The sequence below is a fragment of the Mixophyes fleayi genome, chromosome 2 (assembly GCF_038048845.1).
Source record: "Mixophyes fleayi isolate aMixFle1 chromosome 2, aMixFle1.hap1, whole genome shotgun sequence".
NCBI lineage: Eukaryota > Metazoa > Chordata > Amphibia > Anura > Limnodynastidae > Mixophyes > Mixophyes fleayi.
This window is the reverse complement of record NC_134403.1, coordinates 333358440-333374409: the sequence shown is the minus strand read 5'-3', so window position 1 is coordinate 333374409 and position 15970 is coordinate 333358440. Positions and strand designations below refer to the sequence as shown.

At 42.0% G+C, this 15970-nt stretch overlaps 1 protein-coding gene across 1 annotated transcript in view; it reads left to right on the top strand.

The window, feature by feature from the left end:
- The window catches only part of LOC142140470 (uncharacterized), a 30330-nt gene that overhangs the window by 9186 nt on the left and 5174 nt on the right, over nucleotides 1–15970 (top strand). Inside the window, exons 6-9 of the mRNA XM_075198200.1 lie at nucleotides 1739–1831; nucleotides 3758–3786; nucleotides 6878–6960; nucleotides 7212–7304. Coding sequence (XP_075054301.1) covers nucleotides 1739–1831; nucleotides 3758–3786; nucleotides 6878–6960; nucleotides 7212–7304 — 298 coding nt within the window. The remainder of the gene's footprint in view (nucleotides 1–1738; nucleotides 1832–3757; nucleotides 3787–6877; nucleotides 6961–7211; nucleotides 7305–15970) is intronic.

The window sequence follows — 15970 nt, the reverse complement described above, 5'->3', positions numbered from 1 at the left end:
GAAAGAGCTGACTGGGGGAAATCTTATTCTCTCCTCTCTTATGTACTATCCATTGTAAGAGCATTATTATCATTGCACTGGCCACTCAAGGGATATAGGTGTCACTCAAATGTCACAGGTCCCCTATCCTTATTCGATGAGTTGTGGTCTCTGCACTCTACTTACAGCTTAGTCCGATTAGCAGGATTGGCACAAAATCATCCCCAGCATGCCAGAAAATCGCAATGTCTCTGTGGCTCCTCTCAGCTCTTATTAAACTCCCTTGGAACCCTGTCATGACTGTCTCTTGTTTGCACTTGGATACTGGTTCTTGCAGCACACACCTCTAATCAGCTATCCAGCAAGGTCACAGCTATCCCAAAGCTTGAAATTGAAATTATCTTGAACACTGCTCGCTCTCCTGTCAACCTCCCAGTTCTCAGATCAGAGAATGGGTCGATAAGTTATTAATTGCAGACCTCTGTATATTAAGATCTGACATTTCATCCCAAATGATCCTCAAGGGTATTTCAAATTCCTCTCTCTGTGCTTCCTTTGAGTTGATGCCATCACTCAGATCCCTTCTGCATTCCTGCTTACCGGATATTCCTTTCCTCCCCCAGGTGCTGTACTTCTCTTTACCGCCCTAATAGGCACATCCCAAACCAGTGGCTATCCTGAAGGGCATTACACATAGACCCTTGCATTGATACTAATTTTATTTGATATTTATTAATGGAAGAACTCAGGAATCCAACTCCACCCAGCTGGTAACACCCCAAAGTTCCCATGAACACAAGAAGTGGCCATGCATACATAAACCACACAGCAGCCATTCAAACAAATTCTAGGAGAAGTTATTTAAGTGTGCTTGCCTAAGTGGCAGTTCCATGGTTGCCCATAATGTGAGCAAGCTCTACGTCCTCCTAAGCTGTTGCATGGAAGATATTTGGCAAGTTGGCATATGAGTGGTTCATTATAACATGCTGGGCCGAGTCATTAAGGAAAGTAAGGCAAAAAAGGAGTAAATGTTCTCCGGGACAAACCATGTTACAATGCAAGGGGTGCAAATTAGTTTATTATTTTGCACATAAGATAAATACTGGCTGTTTTTTCATCTAGCTCACAAATACTTGATAGCTTTGTTTTTACACTGAAATATAAAGTTGATCTAACACATACCCTACCCCAACTATTACTCTGTCCCCACATTTTAAATTTTCCTCCCCCTCCAATGCAACATGGTTTTGCCCAGGTGCAAAGTTACTCTTTTTTTATTATTTGCTCTCCTTAGTGACTCAGGCCCGCTATGTTTAACTGTATATTAGAATGATTGACTCCTATACATTATACTTATATTCACTACTAAACTGCACTTTAGGGAAATTAAAGGTGTTTGAAAGCGGTGAATTAATCCAGAGAGCCAGGAAGTGAGCTGTATGCCGAACGCACTGACAATGTGGGAACACTGGTAAATACAATAAATACAATTAGTATCACTACAAGTGTGCCTGCAAGAAGCGATACAATGCAGAAACTGTCTAGAAGGCTTTTAAAGCTCTGTTAGAACAGGAATGGTATATGATGGTCCTGTGAATAGTTTCAGAAAATGGAAACTTAGATTAACTCCAAATAGATTATATTTTATCTCATGCTGGAATACACAAAGAGACAGTTTCTCTAAGGTATGATGAGAAAGGATATAAAGCAAGCATGAATTGTTCTGGATAATATTTCTGTGCTTTTGGCTTTAATCCAGGAACAACAGCAGAACTACGAATTGGAGAAAAGGGCAACCGCGCAAATAAATGAATTACAAAGTGAAATCAGAAGCCTGTTGCAGCAAAGAAGGGTAAAGATCAATATTTAATCACGTTAGACACTTTCCACTTCTCTAAACTCAAAAAAGAAATTTTAATTGCAGCAAAAAAAAAATTTTTTGCTGCAGGGTTTCTTCTGTCACAAATACACAGGCAATGATTGGTAATAGTAACCTCCTCCTGTCCATTTTTACCTTACCAGCAGCCGTGTTCCCAGTGGCCTCTAATATGGGCTATTGATCCTCTTACACTTACCTCATTTATTTGTTGTATTGCATCCCGCTACAGACCCTGAAGAACAGGCTCTGCATTGGTATAACATTAGCATATCTGGCGCCCCCGTGCAAAAACAAAATTTGCTCCCTCCTCTTTTATAAATTATTTGTTTATTCAATAATGCTTTTCTTCTTTTAATACAAATCATATTATAAACTTTCATAAAGAGAGTAATACAAGCAAGTACATTAAACAGTGTACATTTATTGTTCTCTAAATAATTTAAATGAAGAATATGTATTCTTTGCAATAAAATTTTACATTTTAAGCATATTAATTTGGTGAGAAGTATAGAAGAGAAAAAAATGCCCCCTTCATCACACTGTGCCCCCCCTTCATCACACTATTGTCTCTTCATCACACTGTGCCCTCCTCCATCACCCCACTGTGCCCTCCTCCATCACAACCCCCACCGGTGTTTCACCCCAGCAGCATCACCCCACACACACTGTTTCACCCCTGCAGCATCACCCCCCCGCCCCCCCCCCCCCTCCCACATAGTTTGCATCAAGGTATTAGTACTCAGAAATACACTATGGGCCTGATTTAAGTCCCACCGGAATTTAAGTCGTGTTTAAAAAAGAGCATGGAACTTGTGCATAGTTACAACCATATTCAAATCCAAGTATTAGATGCGTTTCACCTTTAATCTGTGTGTAAGTACACTCTGCCTAATTGGTACTTGCCTTATGTAGACACACAGAACAGACTCCAGTATAAGCACATGTGCAAATAAAAATAAAATGTCATATTAAAAAGCATAAAAAAACTATTAACAATATAATAACTTATAAAAATATTGATTTTATTTAAAAAAAATTATAATTTTTTTACATTAATTACTTAAATAAAGGTGTTTTCAATGCATAGTATACATACAATGCATTATGATAGTCTATCTTTTCATTTTAAAGACTATGCCGTGTCAGTCATCTCTATCATTCGCTATTTACACCTGCCTTGTAGTGGTTGAACTGATATGGGTGAAACTGTCGTCCTTATGGGAAACACAGGAATTGAACTAGCCACATCTAGGTCGGAACACCCTTACTGTACATGGCCTAAGTTAGTCCGCCCCTTCCCTTGCCGTGCCGGTTGGTGCACTGACAATGTGTAATCCTCTCGGGCATAAAAAGCATATATGAGTACCAATACTGATACAAACAGAAGTTCAGCTTGTGTATATCATCATCATCATCATCATTTATTTATATAGCACCAACATATTCTGTAGCGCTTTACAATTGGGGACAAACACAGTAAACTAATAAACAAACGGTAAAACAGACAAAGAGGTGAGAAGGCCCTGCTCGCAAGCTTACAATCTATGTATATTTATTAATACATATACATTATTTTGTTATTTTATTATAAGTCTCATTATAATTCCTGATTTATGGAGATCTATATTGGTGTAACTATCCAAAGCCAAACAGGAGTCTGTGTTGAGAGCAGGCTGTTTGATGAACGGACAGACAGGAGCACAATGGTATTTTACGCTGACAATTCTCCTTTATTTGCCCTTAATAGTAGTATGAAACATTTATTCATTTTTTATTGTCTTATTTATTTCTCAAGAAAAATTACAATTGTTAAATGGACTCTGATTGTTTTATTTATATATAACATGTTTATAGTATGTGTGCTGTAGACAGTAGTTTAACTGAGGTTTTCTGTTCTAGGTGTCTTTTGGTGGATATTCAGTAGAAAGGTAATGACATATTCAGTGATAGATGCTCCCTGTCATTTTTACCTCTTCCTCCCATTTATCCTGTATTGTTTATCTGTCACAGACCAGTGGGCAGTAATGATAGGGATGAGCAGAATGCAATGTGAGCTATCCATTATACTCAGTCTCAAAAGCCCAAACGTTTGATAACCCTCTATGCTAAAAACAAATATCACGAAAGTACAAATTTTATATGTCACAAGACACACACAGTGTACAATGTAATGAAAAGCATGAACATAATCAGACAATATGTAAGTGCTCCAGCATGTGTATTAAGTCACATTAATTGATCAGAGCACATCACTAATAATTGTATTTAAAAAATCCCACATCATCAAGAGTGAGTGTTCATTGAATTGTGTGAAATAGTTTATTTCAAAGATCCTTCTCCATCTCAATAAAATATGCTCTTGTAATACATTTAAAAATGAACACTGCATGTAGATATATATATATATATATATATACAGTCAAGTCCATAAATATTGGGACATCGACACAATTCTCATTAACTGCAGACTTTCAGCTTTAATATGAGGGTATTTTCATCCAAATCAGGTGAACAGTGTAGGAATTACAATGGTTTCTATATGTGCCTCCCACTTTTTAAGGGAACCAAAGTAATGGGACAATCGACACAGAAGCTATTTCATGAACATGTGTGTGCTATTCCCTCGTTATTTCATCATCAATTAAGCAGGTAAAAGGTCTGTAGTTTATTCTGGGTGTGACATTTGCATTTGGAATCTGTTGCTGTCGACTCTCAATATGAGATCCAAAGAGCTGTCACTATCAGTGAAGCAAGCCATCATTAGGCTGAAAAATCAAAACAAACCCATCAGAGAGATAGCAAAAACATTAGGTGTGGCCAAATCAACTGTTTGGAACATTCTTCAAAAGAAAGAACGCACCAGAGAGCTTAGCAACACCAAAAGACGCGGAAGACCACGGAAAACAACTGTGGTGGATGACAGAAGAATTTTTTCCCTGGTGAAGAAAAACACCTTCACAAAACTTGGTCAAATCAAGAACACTCTCCAGGAGGTAGGTATATATGTGTCAAAGTTAACAATCAAGAGAAGACTTCACAAGAGTGAATATAGAGGGTTCACAACAAGATGTAAACCATTTGTGAGCCAAAAAAACCAGGAAGACCAGATTAGAGTTTGGCAAACAACATCTAAAAAAGCCATTACAGTTCTGGAACAACATCCTATGGACAGATGAGACAAAGATCATCTTGTACCAGAGTGATGGTAAGAGAAGAGTATGGAGAAGGAAAGGAACTGCTCAGGACCCAAAACATACCACCTCATCAGTGAAGCATGGTGGTGGTAGTGTCATGGCGTGGGCATGTATGGCTGCCAATGGAACTGGTTCCCTTGTATTTATTGATGATGACAAAAGCAGCAGGATGAATTCTGAAGTGTTTCAGCAATATTATCTGCTCATATTCAGTCAAATGCTTCAGACCTCATTGGACGGCGCTTCACAGTGCAGATGGACAATGACCCGAAGCATACTGCAAAAGCAACCAAAGAGTTTTTAAAGGCTAACAAGTGGAATGTTATGCAATGGCCAAGTCAAACGCCTAACCTGAATCCGATTGAACATACATTTCACTTGATGAAGACAAAACTGAAGGGAAAATACCCCAAGAACAAGCAGGAACTGAAGACATTTGCAGTAGAGGTCTGGCAGAGCATCACCAGGGATGAAATCTAGCGTCTGGTGATGTCTATGCGTTTCAGACTTCAGGCTGTAATTGATTGCAAAGGATTTGCAACAAAGTATTAAAAAGTGAAAGTTTGATGTAGGATTGTTTAGTTTGTCCCATTACTTTTGGTCCCTTAAAAAGTAGGAGGCACATATAGAAACCGTTGTAATTCCTACACTGTTCACCTGATTTGGATGTAAATTCCCTCAAATTAGAGCTGAAAGTCTTCAGTTAAAGCACATCTTGTTTGCTTCATTTCAAATCCATTGTGGTGGTGTATAGAGCCCAAAATATGAGAATTGTGTCAATGTCCCAATATTTATGGACTTGACTGTATATATATATATATATATAAAGCAGGTCCCAGAATTTTGAGGTGAATTTTTTTATCTATATAGTAAAGGTGTGCGTGCATTATTCCTTATAAAGCACACATTTTTCCTAATTAAAACTCAAGTCAGAGGCTGACACATTTAGTGCCACAATAGCCAGGATCACTGGGAGGCATATTTTCCCTGTTATGATGTAATGTGGCTCAGCCTGAGCAGCCTGGTGCTGGAATAGCCCCAGGTTGTAGCTGGTGCTGTTTTTTCTATGCAACAGATACACCTCCTAGGACACATCTCTATGGGGCATGCTTCCCTATACTGTACTGAATTTACACGTCCGCCCCACCTCTCCAGGTACATGGGGCTGCAAGTACAACTGGCGTATGACTCTAAATTCATATGTAATTTTTGCAATTTTGAATCCAATCCATTATTATTATTGCCATTTATTTATAATTCTGCAGCTCTGTACAGAGAACTCACTCACATCGGTCCCTGCCCCATTGAGGCTTACAGTCTAAATTCCCTAACACACACACACACATACAGACACAAACAGAGACAGACAGACACACAGACTAGGGTCAATTTGACAGCAGCCAATTAACCTACCAGTATGTTTTTGGAGTGTGGGAGGAAATCGGAGCACCCGGAGGAAACCTACGCAAACACGGGGAGAACATTCAAACTCCTCACAGATAAGGCCATGGTCGGGATATGAACTCATGACTCCAGTGCTGTAAGGCAGAAGTGCTAACCACATAGCAACCATGCTGCATCACTTTGGGGTGGTGGGGGGACATTCTTTTTACTGTAAATAGTGAACCAGATATTATTTCATCTAACAAAATGGCTGTATTAACTGTGTGAAGGCAAAGCTGTGTACACAGTAAGAGGGAAGTGACATGCACCCTCCCCACCCCCATATGTTGTGCCCTGCTCATATAGCAATCTCTCAAATAAGAATACAGTTATCTGTTGTACTGTAAATGAATGGAGAAGAAACATATGGCTTCTATTGCAGTGTCACAGCCCCACCCCCCTCTGCGAATTCACAGACCCCCACTAAGTCGTCTGATAGTCAATCAACTCCTGAGCGGCATACTGGTGAGTCAACTTATAGTTACCAAACTGTAGACGTCAATATCAACTTATGTCAATGAGATGTCTCCGCCTTTCTTTTTATATTTTGAAAATGTAAATTACTTATGTAAAAGTAGAAATATCTCCCCTACAATACTGGAGAACATTACAATATTTATATTTATTAAGTTATTGCTAGCATGTTATGTTGTGAAAATAAAAAAATAAAGCTTTAGACAGGCATTTGTGATATGTTCTATTCAACCGTATTACAGTATCAACTCATAGAGCTCAAGACGTGAATGGAAAAACAGCCAATACAGTGGTGCTTGATCTGTTAAAGCAGCTGATGGAGTCTGCGGATATACGTAAGATTGTTTTGTTTCCACGAAAGTAATAACAATGGGGTTATGTACACTTTGTAAATACACACTTAGGGCTTGAGTCATTAAGGAGAGCAAAGCATAAATAATGAGTAACTATGCACCTGGGCAAAACCAAAAAAAAAAAGGGGGAGGTAACTTTAAAACGCAGTGGTAGATTTATAGTTGGGGTAGGACATGTCCTAGATCAACTTAAAATTTCATTGTAAAAATAAAGCTATCAAGTATTAGTGTGCTAGATGACAAAACAGCAAGTATTTAACTTATGTGCAAAATAATAAACTAATTTGCACCCCTTGCATTAAAACATGGTTTGTCCTGGAGAACATTTACTACTTTTTTGCCTTACTTTCCATAATGACTCAGGCCCTTAGACATGTATAATAACCTGTTTTTAATGCAATAAACATGTGTGTGGGAGGTAGTGTCCCTACCTTAGGAATAGAAAATTGTGTGTGGAGCAATAGTGTCACACTGTGGTTATATGGCATATGGCATGAAAGCTGCTGAATTCATGCTTCTTTGAACTTACTTCACAATTCTTGCATATTAGAATTCATACTAATAATAATTATGGGCATGATGTGTGTGTATGCTCAGCACCTGCGGTTCAACCAGTCCCTAGCGATTATTCTTATTGTAAAATGGAGCTTTTATTATTTTTATTATTATTATCATTTCTTTATAAGGCACCACAAGGTTTCCGGAGTGCCGTCAACAATACAAACAATAGACCATACAGGGAAAACAGTACAGAACAATAAATGAGTAATACCATGACTTCAGAAGCTCCAGGCAAAGCAATTATAGTGAAGTCGAAGCAGAAGAGTAGGTAGGGAGACAGGAGGGAGGAGGGCCCTGCTTATAAGAGCTTACATCCTAAAGGGAGGGCAAACAGACGGCTGTCACAAGGGGAGTCAAAAGAGGGGAAAAAGCGCAAGAGGAGCGAGGTGATGAGAGCGAGCATGGAGAGAGGGGCGAGGAGATGAGAGTGAGCATAGAGAAAGGAGCGAGGAGATGAGAGCGAGCATAGAGAGAGGAGCGAGTTGATGAGAGCAAGCATGGAGAGAGGAACGAGGTGATGAGAGCGAGCATGGAGAGAGGAGCAAGGTGATGAGAGCGAGCATGGAGAGAGGAACGAGGTGATGAGAGCGAGCATGGAGAGAGGAACGAGGTGATGAGAGCGAGCATGGAGAGAGGAACTAGGTGATGAGAGCGAGCATGGAGAGAGGAGCGAGGAGATGAGAGCGAGCATGGAGAGAGGAGCGAAGAGATGAGAGCAAGCATGGAGAGAGGAGCGAGGAGATGAGAGCGAGCATGGAGAGAGGAGCGAGGAGATGAGAGCGAGCATGGAGAGAGTAGCGAGGAGATGAGAGCGAGCATAGAGAGAGGAGCGAGTTGATGAGAGCAAGCATGGAGAGAGGAGCGAGGTGATGAGAGCGAGCATGGACAGAGGAACGAGGTGATGAGAGCGAGCATGGAGAGAGAAGCAAGGTGATGAGAGCGAGCATGGAGAGAGGAACGAGGGGATTAGAGCGAGCATGGAGAGAGGAGCGAGGAGATGAGAGCGAGCATGGAGAGAGGAGAGAGGAGATGAGAGTGACCATGGAGAGAGGAGCGAGGAGATGAGAGCGAGCATGGAGAGAAGAGCGAGGAGATGAGAGCGAGCATGGAGAGAGGAGCGAGGAGATGAGAGCAAGCATGGAGGGAGGAGCGAGGAGATGAGAGCGAGCATGGAGAGAGTAGCGAGGAGATGAGAGCGAGCATAGAGAGAGGAGCGAGTTGATGAGAGCAAGCATGGAGAGAGGAGCGAGGAGATGAGAGCAAGCATGGAGAGAGGAGCGAGGTGATGAGAGCGAGCAAGGAGAGAGGAACGAGGTGATGAGAGCGAGCATGGAGAGAGAAGCAAGGTGATGAGAGCGAGCATGGAGAGAGGAACGAGGGGATTAGAGTGAGCATGGAGAGAGGAGCGAGGAGATGAGAGCGAGCATGGAGAGAGGAGAGAGGAGATGAGAGCGACCATGGAGAGAGGAGCGAGGAGATGAGAGCGAGCATGGAGAGAAGAGCGAGGAGGTGAGAGCGAGCATGGAGAGAGGAGCGAGGAGATGAGAGCAAGCATGGAGGGAGGAGCGAGGAGATGAGAGCGAGCATGGAGAGAGTAGCGAGGAGATGAGAGCAAGCATAGAGAGAGGAGCGAGTTGATGAGAGCAAGCATGGAGAGAGGAGCGAGGAGATGAGAGCGAGCATGGAGAGAGGAGCGAGGTGATGAGAGCGAGCAAGGAGAGAGGAACGAGGTGATGAGAGCGAGCATGGAGAGAGGAGCGAGGAGATGAGAGCGAGCATGGAGAGAGGAGCGAGGAGATGAGAGGGCGCATGGAGAGAGGAGCGAGGAGATGAGAGCGAGCATGTAGAGAGGTGAGAGGAGATGAGAGCGAGCATGGAGAGAGGAGCGAGGAGATGAGAGCGAGCATGGAGAGAGGAGCGAGGAGATGAGCGAGCATGGAGAGAGGAGCGAGGAGATGAGAACGAACATGGAGAGAGGGTTAAGTGGAAGGCTGGTGGGCTTTGAGAAAGAGGTGAGTTTTGAGTGCCCGTATGAAGGAGACAGTGCCCGTATGTTAGGGGACAAACGGATGGAGCGCAGGAGGTCATTCAAGTGCAGGGGGCAACTCGGGAGAAGTCTTGAATTCTGGAGTGGGATGAGGTGATCAGAGTGAAGGAGAGGAGATGGTCATTGGCGGATCGCAGGGACCGGGTAAGAGTGTGAACGGAAAGGAGATTGGAGATATAAAGGGTAGTAGAGTGGGAGAGAACCTTGTAGGTGAGGGTAAGAGGCGAGGGTGCTTTGTGTATTTCAGTCATAGTAATGCAATGCTTAAAAGCTTTGTATGACTGCACATAGCAGCTAGTCATATCACATGAGCGTTTATGCAGCGATATGCACCAAGTTCTTTTCCGGCTAAAATGCACATTAATAGCTTGGGACTTGGTAAACTACAGCTGTTGTGTATACACACAAACACACTCAATCCCAGAGCTGAGAGGGGTTACTTGTGAAATAAAATTACACTATGTTGATTGCATTAGTTACCATATATGCATGTGACTATAAAGTAGAGATGGGCGGGTCCGGTTCCCCGAGAACCGAACCCACCTGAACTTTGGGTATCCGAGTACCGAGCCGAGTAGCTCGGTACTCTCCCGCCCGCTCCGAATCCAAATCAAGGCCGAACGTCATCGTGACGTCGTCGGATCTCGGGGCTCGGTTCTCGCGATACTTCAAGATTATAAATACACGCCTCCACAGCAATCCATCGCCATTTGACAGAGGGAGAGAGCAGGGTGTAGTCACAGGCTGATTAGAGCAGGGACAGAGAATACAATATTCTGATTCCAATTGTGCTAACAAAAATCGCTAGAGAAGAGAAGGAGGATAGAGGATTTTTATTTTTTTTCAATATTTGGCAGTCCCCAGTGCTTTTGGGGTGTCCCCCATAATAGTGCATAAATATTTCTGGCTGTCAAAAGTCATATTTGTCAGCAGTATCTACCAAATACTTTTTAGCACTCCCCAGTGCTTTTGGGGTGTCCCCCATAATTGTGCATAAATATTTCTGGCTGTCAAAAGTCATATTTGTCAGCAGTATCTACCAAATACTTTTTAGCACTCCCCAGTGCTTTTGGGGTGTCCCCCATAATTGTGCATAAATATTTCCGGCTGTCAAAAGTCATATTTGTCAGCAGTATTTACCAAATACTTTTTAGCACTCCCCAGTGCTTTTGGGGTGTCCCCCATAATTGTGCATAAATATTTCCGGCTGTCAAAAGTCATATTTGTCAGCAGTATTTACCAAATACTTTTTAGCACTCCCCAGTGCTTTTGGGGTGTCCCCCATAATTGTGCATAAATATTTCCAGCTGTCAAAAGTCATATTTGTCAGCAGTATCTACCAAATACTTTTTAGCACTCCCCAGTGCTTTTGGGGTGTCCCCCATAATTGTGCATAAATATTTCTGGCTGTCCAAAGTCATATTTGTCAGCAGTATCTACCAAATAATTTTTAGCACCCCCCAGTGCTTTTGGGGTGTCCCCCATAATTGTGCATAAATATTTCTGGCTGTCCAAAGTCATATTTGTCAGCAGTATCTACCAAATAATGTTTAGCACTCCGCATTGCTTTTGGGGTGTCCCCCATAATTGTGCATAAATATTTCTGGCTGTCAAAAGTCATATTTGTCAGCAGTATCTACCAAATACTTTTTAGCACTCCCCAGTGCTTTTGGGGTGTCCCCCATAATTGTGCATAAATATTTCTGGCTGTCAAAAGTCATATTTGTCAGCAGTATCTACCAAATACTTTTTAGCACTCCCCAGTGCTTTTGGGGTGTCCCCCATAATTGTGCATAAATATTTCTGGCTGTCAAAAGTCATATCTGTCAGCAGTATCTACTAAATAATTTTTAGCACTCCTCAGTGCTTTTGGGGTGTCCTCCCTAATTGTGCATTAATATTTCTGGCTGTCAAAAGTCATATCTGTCAGCAGTATCTACTAAATAATTTTTAGCACTCCTCAGTGCTTTTGGGATGTCCCCCATAATTGTGCATAAATATTTCTGGCTGTCCAAAGTCATATTTGTCAGCAGTATCTACCAAATAATTTGTAGCTTTGGGCTCAGAATGGATTCAAAGCAGTCCACATATGAGCAGAATGAGCAACCAGGTTCTGTCACCAGTCCTGATGGTAGTGTTCCCAGTACGTCATCTGGGAAAGGCGATGTCAAACTACACCGTCTTTTGAAATCATCCCAAAAAACACACACCAAAAAAAAAATTTACGCTGTTGAAGCGAAAACAAAGTCTAACTGAGGAAAAGTTAAGTGCCGATAAAAAAAAAAATTGCCAACATGCCATTCTACACACGCAGTGGCAAAGAGAGTATGAGGCCTTCATCTTTCTCTATTAGTGGCAGATCCAAAAAAGTTACAGAGCCTACAATTGGTGCACAACTACTGTTACGCGTTAAAGCCGAGCTGCAAGATAACAGTAAGGCATTAGAGGATAATGTTTGCTCTGATTCACAAATGACACCAATCCCTGTGGAGAGTCCATCCAACAGTGGGATGTCTAATCGTGAGCATTCTGCTGATGTGTGCCTTAATAGCCCGAGTGTAGCCGGTGATACCCAAATTGAGGATGCCACATTGGAATTAGAAGAGGATGAGGGGGAGATTTGTGTAGGCGACGAGGGCGCTAATGAGGATGTTGATGAGGATGAGGTTGTTTGTGTAAGTCCTGCACCAGTAGCAGCAGTTCTGGCACGTGACAAGAAAAAGGCTATTGTCATGCCTGGGCTTAAAACAAAAAAATCCACTTCTTATGTGTGGAATTATTTCTACCCAAATCCAGACAACAATTGTATAGCCATTTGTAGTGTATGTCAAGCCACAGTCAGTCGAGGGAGGAACCTCAACCATCTTGGAACCTCGTCTATATTACGCCATTTGACGAGAGTTCATGGCAAAGTGTTGGGAAAAGCTGAAAGTTCTTCCAAAACAATTACAAGCACTCCATCATCAGCTAAGACCCTCCGGTCACCGACATCCCGACGGCTACAAAATACACCCACCACACCATCCTCATCAATATCCTCAGTAGCGCTCGGAGTTAGCCCGGCATCCCACTTATTAAGGCTGGATGACTCCTGCACTATTATTGATTCCTCTGAAGAAAGCGTTAATCCCACTGCTGCTGCTGCTGTTGCTGCTGTTGGGGGTGAATCGTCAGCCCAGAGGCAGGTCTAGAAAATGAGCAGTCCTACATTTCAGCAATTAACTGTGAAACAATCATTTGCTAGGGGAAGCAAATATGACAGCAGTCACCCAGTCGCCAAGCGAATCACAGACGCCATGGCTGCAATGTTAGTGTTAGATCTGCGTCCAATCTCCACAATAAACGCAGCTGGTTTTTCACAGTTAATTGAGGTTTTGTGTCCGCATTACAGAATTCCATTGCGACACCATTTTTCCCGTAAAGCAATTCTACAACTATACCAAAAAGTGTGTAAAAATGTAGAGATTGCGCTGAAAAATGCCATTCTGCCCACTGTCCACTTAACCACAGATATGTGGACAAGTGGAAGTGGCCAAACCAAAGACTATATGACTGTGACAGCCCACTGGGTTGGTCATTCACCTTCACCAGCAGGAACAGCAGCAGCATTTATACCACTACATAACATTTGTCACAGGCAGGCCACTCTTTATATCACCGGCTTTACTAACAGGCATACAGCTGACAATTTGTTACGCAAACTAAGAGATGTGATTGATACATGGCTTATACCACTTGGACTCTCCCCAGGATATGTCATTTCTGATAACGCCAACAATATAGTGCGAGCATTACAGCTGGGTGATTTCCAATATATTCCCTGTTTTGCTCACACCATCAACTTGGTGGTGCAGAGCTTCCTAAGAAATAACCGTGAGGTGCAGGAGATGCTTTCGGTGGCCCGTAAAATTTCAGGCCATTTCAGGCATTGAGCCACAGAATGTAGGAGATTACAGCAGCTCCAAGAGCAGTTTAACTTGCCCTGCCACCAACTTAAGCAAGAGGTGGTAACTAGGTTAAATTCCACCCTGTACATGCTTCAGAGGATGGAGGAACAGCACAAAGCCATCCAAGCATATTGCACAAGCCATGACATTGGAAAAGGAGGGGGGATGTATTTCACTCTTGCACAGTGGGGAATCCTTTCAGTGCTGTGCAAGGTGCTGAAACTATTTGAAGTTGTGACGTGTGAGGTGAGTGCAGACTCTGCTAGTTTGAGCCAAGTCATTCCTTTAATTAGACTATTGGAAAAGCAGCTTGAGAAACTGAAGGAGGAGCTGAAAGCAAGCAATTTAGCAAAGTATGTTGGCCTTGTCGATCAAGTACTTCATTCGCTTCACAATGATCCTCGAGTTATTAAGATCTTGAACTTGGATCAGTACATTTTGGCCACTGTGCTTGATCCAAGGTTTAAGACCTACATTGAGTCTTTACTTGTAAATGAGCGAGATGTGAACTTTTGCAAGGAGCTATTGCTCAGCAAGTTGGCCGCTGAACTGGGCCTCGGCTTGACTACGTGTCCTCCTTCACTTTCTCAAGCAGCTGCTGCTCATAAAAAATTAAATTTCCCAAAAAGAAGCAGGGAAGACGCAGGGGGCAGACGAGAACAATTTAACATCTGGGCTGGTTTGAAGGATTTTTCTAAAAAATGTGTCACCTTGCCCATAACTCCATCCAATACGAGTATAAACATGCAAAGGATGGTGGAGGATTATTTTCAAGAGGTAATTGATATGGAAATGTCAGACAGTCCCTTTCCTTACTGGGAGGAAAAGCAGGCCATTTGGAAACCCATGTACAAACTTGCTTTGCAATACCTAAGCTGCCCACCCTCCAGTGTGTACTCTGAACGAGTATTCAGTACAGCCGGGAACTTAGTCAGTGATCGCCATAGAAGGTTACTTCCCAAAAATGTGGAGAAAATGATGTTTATAAAAATAAACTACATCTTCCACGAGGAAGTCCTTCACCATCAAAGACATCCAAGCACTGACTGTTCTCTAATGGCGGATTCAAGCGGCGATGAATTGATAGTTTGTGATGATGGCGTACACACTGATGAGGGTGAGGATGAAGATCCAGATGATGACGATAACATCTTTACCAAACTTTCTATTTAAGTCTAGGGTTCAATCTACCTCCACTTGTCTTTTCTACGAGTGGAGGGGGGCCTATAGAGACAGAAACCAAACTGCCTTTGTCCATTTCAATTAATATTGTACAGTCTATAACGGCTGAATTTTTTTGTATTTTCTACAAGTGGAGAGGGGCCTAGAGAGACAGAAACCAAACTGCCTTTGTCCATTTCTTTACATATTTAATTATAAGTGTAGGGTGTAATATATACCCAATGACGATGGCTGCATTGCCAATATGCATAGATGGAGAGGAAGACAATCTGGTTTGTGTGTAGAATTAATGAAGGCCTACCTACCAGGAATTAAACAGTTTTTTGGATAATTTATTAGCCTTACAATTATATTACTTATCCAAGAAACAGGTGGGGCACTAAATATGGTTATTTTAGGCCCAAAAACATTGATTTTCCAACAAAATAGCAAAACAAAAGCAAACAAAACCAAAACCAAAACACGCTATGGCGGTTTTGCAAAACCAAAACCAAAACCAAAACACGATGGTAATCCAGATCCAAAACTGAATACAAAATCAAAACACGGGGGTCAGTGACCATCTTTACTATAAAGTTAAAAAGAAAGATTATCTCTATGCTCACCTCCAAGTATCGAAAATCTTAAAGATAGGTAGATACATAGAAACATAGAATTTGATGGCAGATAAGAACCGCTTGGCCCATCTAGTCTGCCGATTTTTTAACTCCAAACCCTATTTGATCCTTTATTCTTTGTAAGGATATTTTTGTTTCTAACCCAAGCATGTTTAAATTGCTCTACTATATTAGCCTCTACCACCTCTGATGGGAGCTTATTCCACTTATCCACTACCCTTTCTGTGAAGCAGTTTTTCCTCAAATTTCCTCTGAACCTACTCCCCTCCAGTGTCAGTACATGTCCTCGTGTTC